The sequence below is a fragment of the Miscanthus floridulus genome, chromosome 8 (genome assembly GCF_019320115.1).
Source record: "Miscanthus floridulus cultivar M001 chromosome 8, ASM1932011v1, whole genome shotgun sequence".
Classification (NCBI taxonomy): Eukaryota; Viridiplantae; Streptophyta; class Magnoliopsida; order Poales; family Poaceae; genus Miscanthus; species Miscanthus floridulus.
Window position 1 is genome coordinate 45,229,407 of NC_089587.1, and position 12,938 is coordinate 45,242,344.

Below are 12,938 nucleotides of genomic sequence, written 5' to 3' on the forward strand. Positions count from 1 at the left end.
TATGAGCTGTGACTAGAACTTTTGCCAGATCGGGTGTGCTACAAAGATCAGCTGCATCGGCTGTGGCTGCATGCATGAAGTACTAGTAAGGTAGTTGGATTTGAAGCGGTATCTTCAGCCACAGTCGAGCGAGTGTAGACGATCAGGACCTATGAAACCATGTAGCCATCTCTAGCTAGCTGCTGCTCTGCAAATCCAAGCAAGAGAAATTGATTATGGAAGCAAGAGCAACTCGTATTCATTCTTTAGTCTACCCCTCGATTGTTGTGAATGCTTGGAGTAAAATAACTGTAGAGGCTTTCCTCATGCATTCAATTCACTCATCGCAACCGCGCAAGGGTTGCTTTGTGCCTTGGTTTGTTGAACCAAACACGTATCAGTAGTACTAGTAGTCATGAGTGGCTTTGATCTTGCAAGAACTAAACACGTATTAGTAGTCTTCGTTAAAATTTGTTGAACTTGCAAGAACCATGCAGCGAGGAGTTCATCTCAACAAGTATCTCCTTAGATCTAATGCATAACGGATGAGACATTGCTGTTGAATTTTACTACGAACAGAAGAAAGTCAGGCCGCTATATATTTGATCTCATAGGACACAATATAAAGGGTCATCAGTTTTGAATGTCGTAGCAACCAGTCTGCCCCTCGACTATTGTGACTGCTTGGATTGGAGTAAAAAAGTACAAAAAAGACCCATCACAACCGCACTAGGCATTCAAGTCTCAAATGTGTCATGGTGGTCAAAACCTCCTTTTCTTGATTCCTTCTTGTGTCCCGCTTTCCTACCGCATTCACTTCACTCTCGTCAACCGTGCAAGGTCTATATGAAAGGAGCATCCCCCCTTCCCTCGTCCAATAGCATTGCATCAATATGCTTGCTTCCCCCTTCCCTCACCCATTTGCATTTTCCCAATCACGTTCCCTGGTGGTTTTAGGATTTGGATAAAGGTAATGTGCTTCATATCAAACTATACTATTTGTATGAACTTATTATTGTGTCTGCTAACCTCATTTCTTCCCCCTTTCCTCAATTGTCATTTGTTCTAACCGAAATCATGTTTACAGATGGCAACTACTTACCATACCATGGATGTGTACTCTACAACAAACGATATGTTTTGGCAGCTAGGTGTGGAGCTAGGAGAATAGAACAGGTTACTTGTGACTTGGGGGCGTCGTGTACATGACCGAGCTACGGATGCCTAATCGTTGAAGCTACTGTTCGTGCGGTTGTTAGGCAACAATGCATTACCAGAGTTGTTGAAGACCATGATTCTAGAGAAATCTTTATGCTTTGTAGCACTGTTGTGGATGCCCATTGACTCTCTGACTACAGTGTTGACGTCAGTGGAGACTGTGTCATTTTCAAGATGGTTCACCGTCTCAACTTGATCAGAAGTCCTTATGACCTCGACTATCTCAACAAGAGCAAACCGATTCTACGACATTGAGATTTTGTGTGCTTTAGGTACTATCCGTTGTCCTATATCAGTAGTACTAGTACTAGTAGTAGCCATGACTAGCTTTGATCTGTGGGATAGCACAAAGTCATGTAGTGTATGTGTTGAGCTCATGTAGTAGGAACCCTTGCTAATATATGTTGTGTTATTTGCATGTCTGTGTCAAACTTTGTTAAACTTGCCAGAACCTTGAACCGAGGAGCAAGTTTGGCCTTAATCTAATGTAGAAAAGAAGAGCCATTAGTGTTAAAATGTTACTGAACAAGCAAGAAAGTCTATCTGCCATTTTTTAATGCCTCGGACAGTGAAGATGCTGTAGTGGATGACATTTTCTTAGTTGGTTTCTGTTTGTTTTTTGTTGCCTTGGCTGTCTGTCCTGATGGCCTGAAGTCATGTATTTTATGTGTTGAGCACATGTACGAGAAGGCAACCGCCCGTTCCTCATGGTTTAGATCTACAGAGGGAATGGGAGAGCTCTGGGAAGGTAGGAAATAAAACAAGTGAAGTTGCAGATGAGATCGCGGTGGTTAGAGCGACGAAGCAGAGAAAGCGACGGAGCGGAGATTTACTCAAAGATTCTAAATTTTAATCAAATATATATAGAGGAGTATGATGCATAATAAGTATTTTAGACCCATAGAGTAGCCATCGCCATGAGGTCCGCTAGAGATCCTGCTGCCTAGTTTTCCACTTTCAAACACCGTGTTAAGTGTAGAACGACATCGAAGAACATCTTCATCATCAAGGATCCATCTGGCGGGATCGTCCTTGAAGCATCATTCTCTATGACCCTGGAATGCATGGTGACCAAGACCCTCAAAGCCGATGGTCACTGGCAGCCGGTGTACCTCCTATACGAAGGATGCAGTGCCACCAGGATCTTGAAGGCAAATCAAGCCGTGGGCATCTCCGGTGACCAGGAAGGTGTCAGTGATGTCCTCTGTGGCTTGATGAGTACATTAATGAGGCTGCCGAAACTCAACCTCGCCGACGAGTAGTGGGAGGACATCCTTCCTGAGCCTGAGGTTCCTGAACTCATGGCCCTAGCGCGCGAGGCCTACCGGGATGGCTACATCGCCCACGCCACGCTCGAGCTTTGGGTCGATGAATAGTTGAAGTTCATCGTGTCCGAGTGCTCTTGACACTCTGCGTGGAGGTGGAGGCGGTGCTAGCGGGGTGTTGGGACTACAACATCTGCCTGGAGGATGAAACAGGCAAAAAAAAATCAAAAAAAATCGGTGTGGAGTCCTGGAGTGGTCGTGGACCTAAGCCTAGGACCACGGCCTAATTGTGGTCCAGGAACCCAAGTACCCCAGTAATCTGGCCCAGGAACATCAAGGCCCAAGTACCCAACTAGAACACACCGACACCAGCGGAACGACTGAAGGAGCCTTGCGCTCGTTGACTCGTTCGTCCGGGCGCTGACCTCCGGAGTGCCGCATCCCTCGGATCCGTCCGCCGCCCTGGTTGAGCTCGCCAGATCAAGCGCTCGGCGCCTCGATCGGATTGAGAGCCGGCCGGGCAAGGGGCAAGGCCGGCGGCACCGCCGCTCGCGCGGTTGGGCTTTGGCGTGAGGAACGAACTGCCTCGGGTTCCGGGCTTCCGGCACTGTGCTAGGATCCAGGAGATTCGTTCTGCTAGGCTGCTCCAGCTCCAACTCGAGGTCTTTCTCTCTAGTCTCTGCTACTCGAATACTTCAATTTTTAGTTCCAATGGTAGTAGTAGTACAGTCTCTAATTTCCAACTCCAACTCATACATGTTTCCACTAGATCACCATTTTCTGCTGATTTCCAAAGTAATAGTCATCTTTGTGTACATCAGTCCGTTTCATTTTCAGACCGCAGCTATTCAGAAATTATTTGAATATTTTCTCAAGAACTAATTTGCAAATGTACAGGCTACTGCGGTCCGCGCGTCCAGCACGAGCAGCAGCGACGGCAATGGGCTCTGGTTCCAACTCCGAGGGAGAGGAGCGGGTGCTGAGCTACGGTGACGTGGTGCTCATCCGCTCCGACCTTGCAATCCTTCGCGGCCCGTGCTTCATCAACGACCGCATCATCGCCTTCTACTTCGCACACCTCTCGGCCGACCTCCAGGACGACGACGACCTCCTCCTGCTCCCGCCCTCCATCCCCTACCTCCTCTCCAACCTCCCTGACTCGGCCGCTGTCGCTGACCCGCTCCGCCTTGCCTCCCGCCGCCTCGTGCTGCTCCCTGTCAACGACAACCCCGATGCCTCCATCGCCGAGGGCGGTTCCCACTGGACCCTCCTCATCCTTGACAAGGCCACTAGCCCCTCAGCGCCCCGCTTCGTCCACCATGACAGCCTCCCCGGCGCGCCCAACCTCCCCGTCGCTGCTCGCCTCGCCGACGCACTCCGCCCCCTGCTGTCAGGCAGCGATTCCAAGAGGGACACTGTTCCGCTCATCGAGGGGCCCACCCCGAGGCAGACCAATGGCTATGACTGCGGTGTCTATGTCATGGCCATCGCCAGGGCTCTGTGCGCCTGGTGGAACAATGGCCAGTATCACCGGGAAGGCGATTGGTTCCAGGCGGTGAGGAGGGACGTGGACGCCCACAGCGTCAAGGCCATGAGGGCAGACTTGCTGCAGCTAATCAACACTCTCATCCAAGAGAAGGCCAAGGCCAATTCCCCATCCAAGGGCGACACTGACCCAGGGTCATTAGAATGATAGGCAGTAGATTAGTTGCTGGTAGGGATTTCTCAAACCTGGTGCCTCTTCTTTATCTTAATTAATCAAGGTCTTTGCTCACTGGAATTCAGGATTTGAGAACTACATTACAGGTGCAGGTACTTGTTTTCTTTTAAGTGTTTGTATGACATTTCAAAGTTAGTTGACAACAGACAAATGTTTCGCGGTTGGTTGAACAGTTTTAAGTATTGAAGTTTCCTGTGAACTTTGCTCACTGGAATTCAGGATTTGAGAACTACATTACAGGTGCTTTGGCTGGGTTCGTGCTGAAGTTCTATTCATTTGGAGTTTGGTTACTAGGCCAGTGCTATACATGTATTTCTTTGTGTGTTTGGAATTTGGATGACACTTGAGAGCTTGATAAGAGAGAAAAATGGTTGGTCGAGGAGTGCATGTGTGATTTCTTGAAACTAATTCACTGGAATTTTAGAATTCGAGAGCTAAATTACATGTGCTTTCACATGTCCCTCTTACTCAAACGTTTCACTCAATATGATATTTTGTTGCAAAACATGCTAGTATATCATCCAGGAAACAGCTGGTGTTGAACTAGGTAATCTTGAACCTGTTTTACCTGAGATCAATTATGTCCATTTATAGTTTAAAATTTTCTGTTATTTTTCGTATATCAGCAGCTCTAGAACCACTTTGGCATGGTGTATTATCAAATGTGTTGTAATAGTTTAAACTGCATGTTTTTATCTTTTTGATGTGATAGTCAGATTTGAACTGTAAAGTGCTGCATGATGGTAGATAATTCAAACCTGTGCTCTTTGTTGAACTGAAACAAGCTTACAATGCAGAAGGCAGATATGTAATATCCCTTGCTTTGTGTCCATCAAATCCACATACTTTGACTAGCTTCGTCACGATGTTTCTGGCTGCATGACTAGTCCCAGCTGCGAGCAAGTGTCTTTGAATCCATTGAAGAGAAGGATTGGGTGGTACAGAATGACAATTGTGGGAATCCTGCTATGAGGTAGCCGCAATAACTGAGTTAAGCAACTGCATGCTTCACCTTCAGGTTTGCCCTTTAAATGTGCTGGCTAATCAATTGTTTCAAATCTGTCTGTTACTCGAGCTAAGCCTTGTCTCTGATGCCCCCATCAAAACAAAAGGAATAAAAGCTTGTCTCCAATGCTGCTACACATATGCACCTTCGTTTCTCTCATATACTGACATCCAGAACGTTTATACTACTGTTCTCTAATATTTCAGAAGGATAAAGGTTACACATATTTGTTAGCAAGCAATTTAGGACTAAATATGAAAGATACAAATTCCCTTTCTCCTGATTGATGACAAGCGTGAGTCTTTAGATTTGAATCCTTCTTCACTTGTCTTAGTTCAATGATGCATTTCAGAATGTATTTTGTTGTCAACATTTATGTTGTTTTAAGTCCCATCATAGATATCTTAAATCTTAAGGTTGCTGTGCTAGCATGAAATGATCTTTAGTACTAAGTTTAGCCATGTTTTGCAAGCTGCACATAGCATGGAATGGTTTTACATTAGTACTAAGTTTAGCCACGTGTTTTGCAAGCTGCACATAGCATGGAATGGATTTACATTCTGGAGTTTCTGTTGCTTGCAGGTAGGTTATTAACAGCACTTGCATGCAAATACTTGAAGTGGGCGCAACTAAGTCACATGAAGAAAGTTTACCCTTCAGTGTAACCTGGTAAGTGGTGACTGTTCCTGACATTTTGTTTGTGCATTGCAGAAATTAACATTTACTAATGTTTCCTCGATTCATTTGTAAATTGGCCCAATGACTTCTGGAAGAATGAACTGATGGACTTTCTAACAAAAGTGAAGCTTAAGGGAGCAGGAATGCTTAATGCGTTTAGATGTCCTTGAAGGTTACCTGAAATATGAGGTTTATATCTCGCTTGATGATTATCATATTGCAGAAGCAAGAATCATCTTTTATGAAGGGCGGGCCTGGTGCAAGCGGTAGAGTCTTACCGCATGTGACCGGAAGGTCCCGGGTTCGAGTCGCGGTCTCCTCGCATTGCACAGGCGAGGGTAAGGCTTGCCACTGACACCCTTCCCCAGACCCCACACAGAACGGGAGCTCTCTGCACTGGGTACGCCCTTTTTTTTCCAAGCATATATTAAAAAAAAGGAAAGCTTTCGGGGCAATGTACCTAGTTTTTGTTCTCCCGGAAAACTCTCTTTATGGATCCTCTTATGCATTATGTTGGGTATCAAGTAAAGGTGGATAAAACCATTCAGAGAATGTAGACAATAATTCTTAGAACAACCAGAATCGATGAAAATTGTTATGGTCCTTGAGTTTGGTCAGTTGTCTTATACAGCATGCTATTTATGTTTACAATGCATTATCATTACCATCACACCGAGATTTGTTTACGTGTGATTTGTCAATCTCAACATATCAATGCAAGGACCTGTTGTCAATGTCTCCTTTTGATGGTCTGTGGTGCCTTACTGCTTGGGGTATGAGGCTATGAGCTGCATTTGTGCTGTTGTCTGCTTATGAACTTTTGTTCACTGCATATAAGAAATTTACTTTTCTTTTTCAGCTTGGGTTTTCGCTGTCCTCGAGCAAGTAAAGTAGCTTTGCATACTTTTTTGTTACTAACCCCCAAATATAGTCAATATGCTCTAAATTTGTTGTGTTGGTCAGAGTTTGTCTCAAACAAGGATGGACAGCAGGAGGAAAGATGTTTCATGTATTTTGATAACGACAACTTTTTGTGAATTGGAGCCTTCTAAATTCAAATATTTGTCTGTCAAATCTGCGATTGTTGAACTATCCAGGGTATCATCATGTAATCTTGTTTGAACTGTGCTAAACTTAACTTGCAGGATGCCGGGTCGGATGCCATATCTGAGGAGGTGGAAGTCAATGCAGAGCATTTCACGTGTTGTGACCATGTAACAGCATGCCAAACCACCGGGCGGGTTGGCATGCGCAGCCGTTTGTCACTTGATGGGTACAACTGGAGGAAATATGGGCAAAAGAAAGTGAAAGGCAGCGAGTTCCCACGGAGCTACTACAAGTGCACTCACCCTAGCTGCCCTGTGAAGAGGAAGGTGGAGACGACAATAGATGGGCAAATCGCTGAAATTGTGTACAGTGGTGAACACAACCACCTGAAGCCAGGCAAGCCTTGTCCCCCCAGGAAGCCATTGTCGTCGACAAGCACAGAGGTTGTGATGTGTGACGTGCATGGTATTGACGAGACGATGCAGGAGTAGAAACGAGGACAGACGATGCATGGTATTGTCAGATACTTTGTTCCAGTATATGGAGGCAGTTGCATTTTCTTGAATGAATTTGGAAAGAATAGTTAGCTTGCTGGTTGCTAGAAAATGGTATGTTCTTGTTCCAGGACATCAGTGGGCATCATAGAGTGGCAAATAACAGAGTAGCTGTTGTCGATGTACATATACTGTATGAATCAATCTGCATCCGATTCCGATGCCACTAGTGTGCTGCTGAAACTGCCCCCTTTCAATTCAGTTGCTGGTGTTTCTTCTCTGTATTTTTCTGTGATGAATAATAGATTAGTGGGAGGGGAGGAGGGGGTGCTCATCAGTTAAGAGAGTTTTGACCCAGTGCAACACAAGAATGCATACCGTACTTGTAATTAGCAGTTGATTTGAACCATGTGGATGAATGGAACAGAATAGAATGTTCATTCGGAGCCTTAGATGGTGATGAGACAAGGAAGGCGGTGGTGGAGAAGTGGGTGGTAGCGGGAGAAGCAACAGTGGTGCAACTTCAGCGGGAGCAACCGGGCTGCGGCCGCCATCTCTCTGCTCTGATAAGATTATAGTGAATCAACCAAAAAAGAGCGAATGCAGTAGCAAAGAAGAGGTCATGCTTCATCAACGACCACGATAGCCTCCGTAGCGCGTCCAACCTCCCCCTCCCTGTCGACGCCTGCCTCGGCGACACGCTCCGTATCGACACGCAGTCAAGCAGTGATTCCTTGAGGAGGGGCAATGCTCTGCTGTTCTGCTTTGATGAGGGAGGGGACCATCCCGAGGCAGGGCAACATCTATGACTGCAGCGTCTACATCATGGATTCATGGCCATCGCCAGGGCCATCTGTGCATGGTGGAACAACGACCAGGACCGCGGGGGAAGGGATTGGTAGCGCCGGACGCCCTGACGTGCGAGAGCGTGCGGTGCGTCAGCGTCACTCGGGGCGGCCCGTCCTCCGTCCGAACTCCACGCACCGTCCTCCGGTGACCGTCGCTTCCCGGCCATCGGCCCCGGCCCTGGCGCGCCCCACCCGGCAGCCCCGTCCCTATCCTCGGCGCGCCCCCGTCCCTCTTCCCCACCGCGCCCCATTCCCCCACCGTGTCCTCTTGAAAGCTCTAGTTTAGTTTAGGTGAATTGAAGAAACTCAAACTGCTAACCTAGTTTATTAAAGTGATCATGAGATAGGTAGCACTATTTCAAGTGGTAGAGCAATGGTGAAGATCATGATGATGGTGTGACCATGGTGATGATCAAGTGTTTGGACTTGAAAAAAAAAAGAGAAAAACAAAAGGCCCAAGACAAATGTGAAATTTGATAGGAGTTTTTTGGTTTGGTGATTGAGACACTTAGCGAGTGTGATCACATTTATGATCGATAGCCGTACTATTAAGAGGGGTGAAACTCATATCGAAATGCGGTTATCAAAGTACCACTAGATGTTCTAACCCATTACATATGCATTTAGATCTAGTGGAGTGCTAACACCCTTGAAAATATTTATAAAAATATGCTAACACATATACACAAGGTGATACACTTGGTGGTTGGCACATTTAAGTAAGGGTGGAGAAGTTGGAGAAGTGGAGAAGTTGTTTTTCACTGAAAAACACTGACCGAACTCTACTGTCGAAGTGACCGGACACAGGGTGGTGAGTCCAGTCAATTATAAACGAAGAAGGCGCGCTCGGACTCTGTTGGTGGAGTGACCAGACATTGGGTCAAAATATAACCTGATGCACAGGGGTGAGTCCGGTCACATATGACGTACGGTGACGTAGCTCGGGCGGCTGAGGCAGCGAGGACCTAACGCTCGGCTATGTCCGGTCAGGGCGAACCTAACGCATCCGATCGAGTTTTAGGCGCTCATGGAACTCTCTGGAAACGACCTGACGTGGCTCAGAAAAAAGAACTGAAGCATCCAGTCGCTAACAAGTGGCACGCGGTTTTCTGTTGACCTTACTCATAGGTGGTGCGTCTGGTCATTACGTGTGGCGTCCGATCATCACTTGATCGCTCAGGCGGGAAATTTCGACCATTGAGATCGTGTGGATGCGGTGGAATCGAGTGGCCACGTGGCGGCCATCCAGGGACCGAACGCTGGCTTGGGTGCGTCCGGTCGCCTCGACCAGTGCGTTCGGTTAGTGCCTGTTGGGCTGAAGTGAGAGCCCAACAGCTCTATTCATGGGGCTCTTTATTTAAGCCCCTTGGCTGGCTCAAGCTCACTCTCTTGATCATTTTCATTGACACAGCAACCTTGTAAGCTTAGCCAAAACTCTCACTCTCATCTTCATCATTGATTCATCATCTTTGTGAGATTGGGAGTGAATCCAAGTGCGTTGCTTGAATGATTGCATCTAGAGGCACTTGGTGTTCGTGTTTCGCTGCGGGTTTCGCTTGTTACTCTTGGTGGTTGCCGCCATCTAGACGTCTTGGTGCAGCGAGGATCGTCGAGCGGAGGAAGGTGCTTATCTTCGGCTCCGATCGTGGTGATTGTGAGGGGTTCTTGACCTTTCCCCGGTAGAGAGCCAAAAGATATTCTAGTGGATTACTCATGGCTTGTGTGATCCTCATCTTATGTTGGTTGTACGGCACCCGATTGTAGGTTTGGCATGTGATGCCAACTAGCGCGTGAACCTCCAAGTGAGTGAATCACCACAACGAGGACTAGCTTACCGGCAAGCAAGTGAACCTTGGTAAAAAATCTTGTGTCATCTTGTCTGAGAATTTCTTGGTATTCATTGTGATTGATTGTCATCATCTTGTGATTGGCTCTATTCTTGACACGACGGTATAAATATCACATCCCCTACCTTGTATTTATATTTCTAGTGTTGTTTCGCTCTTTAGTGTAGTTAGTCTTGAGAGCAAGCTTGTGTCTAGTCTAGTGGTTAGTGAGGCTCTTTAATTAGTCTTTGAGAGCTCACTAACTTAGTATAGTGACATAGCCTTTGTGTGGATAAAGACTATAGATACTAGAATTGTGGTAGGTGGCTTGCATTTTTAGTAGGCTAGCGCAACATTGAAAGCTCTAGTTTGGTTTTGATTAATTGATGAAACCCTAAGTGCTAATCTAGTTTATCAAAGTGATTATGAGATAGGTAGCACTATTCCAAGTGATGAAGCAAATAAAGATCATGACATGATGATGGTGATTCCATGGTGATGATCAAGTGCTTGGACTTGGAAAAGGAGAAAAAAACAAAAGGCTCAAGGTAAAGGTATAAGTGGTAGGAGCCTTTTCGTTTCGGTGATCAAGACACTTAGCTAGTGTGATCACATTTAGGTTCAATAGCTGTATTATTAAGAGGGGTGAAACTCGTATCGAAATACGGTTATCAAAGTGCCACTAGATGCTCTAATTCATTGCATATGCATTTAGGATCTAGTGGAGTGCTAACACCCTTCAAAATATTTGTGAAAATATGCTAACACACATGCACAAAGGTGATACACATTGTGTTTAGCACTTTGAGTGACTTTGGAATCAAGTTCAAGAAAGTACCATTGCTACGTGACAATGAGAGTGCAATCAAGTTAACCAACAATCCGGTTCAACATGTAAGAACAAAGCACATAGATGTCCGCCATCTTCACCAAGCCACTTGATGAGAAGAGATTTTACAAGATAAGGAATGAATTGAACATACTTGACTTCTCCAATATGTGTTGATGCACCCCCCATTATATGACATGCCTCTCCTTCGAGCAAAGCAAGATAAAGTTGATTGACATGTCATCCATCCATTGCTAAGGACTTGCTTAGTGCATCTAATCATTCCTATCATGTCCTAGGCTCATTCATGAAAATCAAATAAATTTGATGCTTGTATGGTACCACTATTGCTTGTATGTTTAAAATGATCTGGTGGTAGTATATGACATGTTTGTGGGCTTGTAAACCTAGTGTTTGATCTAGACAATAAGCTATAAGTGTTTAACTCAATATGGTACAAGATAACCCTCGTTTGGAGGTGTGAAGAAGCTTGTCCTTGGATCAAACCAAGTTAAATATCTTTTGCAAGTGATCTAGATTGAACCAAATTAGGAAAATGATCCTCATTTCACATGGTTTTACCTCAACCTCTATAATTTGAGCTCGCCTTTTGTGCTAATTGTTGACAAAGGGGGAGAGAAATTCATAAAGATAGGAGGAATAAACAAATGAAATGACATTGTAAGGGGATCAATAAAAAATGCACACAAGTAGAGGGAGAAAGCTCATAAACTTGTATGTTGTATTTGAGTGTGCATTTTATATGTTTGCTTGCATGGCACAAGTTTTAAATTTCAATATCCATGCTTATGTGGTGTATGCTAGTTATATGCTTGAATGGTGAAATGAAAAACTAACATGCATAGGCTAAAGTAACTAGACTTATGTTCATTTTATGGAAACTAGACCCTTACTTGTAATGTTGATCTCATGGGGTATTCTGGTTTTTGTGTATGTCTAGTTACTAATGGTGCTAAGGATGGTATATTGGTGCACTCCGATTGGTATCACGCTTCAAAGGTTCATCTCTTATACCTTAGCATCATTTGGTAGACATTGTCTCCTATATTTTCTATCTAAGCAAATGTGCAAGCTTCAATCCAAACTCTTAGCACATATGTAGGGGGAGCAATTGCTACCATATGAGATTCATGAAACTTGTCCATATCCTTTTACACATGGTGAATATGCTTGGGCAAGCAACGTGGATTCAATTAAATCTCAATTTATATCTTTGTGTAAGGGTTGTCATCAATTACCAAAAAGAGGGAGATTGAAAGCTCTAGTTTAGTTTTGGTTAATTGATGAAACCCTAAGTGCTAACCTAGTTTATCAAAGTGATTATGAGATAGGTAGCAGTATTCTAAGTGGTGAAGCAAATGAAGATCATGACATGATGATGGTGATTCCATGGTGATGATCAAGTGCTTGGACTTAGAAAAGGAAAAAGGAAAACAAAAGGCTCAAGGCAAAGGTATAAGTGGTAGGAGCATTTTCATTTCGGTGATCAAGACACTTAGCTAGTGTGATCACATTTAGGTTCGATAGTCGTACTATTAAGAGGGGTGAAACTCATATCAAAATGCGGTTATCAAAGTGCCACTAGATGCTCTAACTCATTGCATATGCATTTAGGATCTAGTGGAGTGCTAACACCCTTGAAAATATTTGTGAAAATATGCTAACACACATGCACAAAGGTGATACACATTGTGTTTAGCACTTGGGAGCAAGGGTTCGAAACTCCATCGGCGGAGTGTCCGCTCATAGAGTGCGAACAGTCCGATGTGCCACCAACGCCCTATACAGAAAAGGCAGGGTTTTACATAGTGCATCGGACGCTGGTCACGCAGTGACCGGACACTGGGGTCCTACGTCCAGTCAGTAGCAACAGTGAGCGCGCAGTCTCGATCTTTTGATCGGACGCTGGCGCGAAGTGTGACCGGACGCTCAGGGCCTGCGTATGGTCAGTGTTGATGTACGCTAATGTGGTGGCGCATAGAGGAGATGGTGAGTGACTAGACGCTG

General features: G+C 45.1%; 1 protein-coding gene across 4 annotated transcripts; it reads left to right on the forward strand.

Annotated features, from left to right (window-relative positions):
* The first annotated feature begins 2,853 nt into the window (after positions 1 to 2,853).
* LOC136471845 (NEDD8-specific protease 1-like) lies at positions 2,854 to 4,995 on the forward strand. Of its 4 annotated transcripts, none has more exons than XR_010762130.1 (3): positions 2,854 to 3,124; positions 3,360 to 4,268; positions 4,423 to 4,971. XR_010762130.1 is itself a non-coding variant. In XM_066469592.1 (3 exons), the coding sequence occupies exon 2, from the start codon at positions 3,403 to 3,405 to the stop codon at positions 4,153 to 4,155; it is 753 nt and encodes a 250-aa protein (XP_066325689.1). In that variant the 5' UTR covers positions 2,854 to 3,124; positions 3,360 to 3,402; the 3' UTR covers positions 4,156 to 4,176; positions 4,980 to 4,995. The 4 variants fall into 4 exon arrangements, 3 of the variants coding, with proteins under 3 accessions (XP_066325689.1, XP_066325688.1, XP_066325687.1); XM_066469592.1 differs by lacking the exon at positions 4,423 to 4,971 and adding an exon at positions 4,980 to 4,995 and having other exon boundaries at positions 3,360 to 4,176; XM_066469591.1 differs by having other exon boundaries at positions 3,360 to 4,176.
* Positions 4,996 to 12,938: the final 7,943 nt, after the last annotated feature.

Excerpts from the sequence above, each read along its gene's own strand:
- LOC136471845 (XM_066469592.1), top strand. The coding sequence starts at position 3,403 with ATGGGCTCTGGTTCCAACTCCGAGGGAGAGGAGCGGGTGCTGAGCTAC.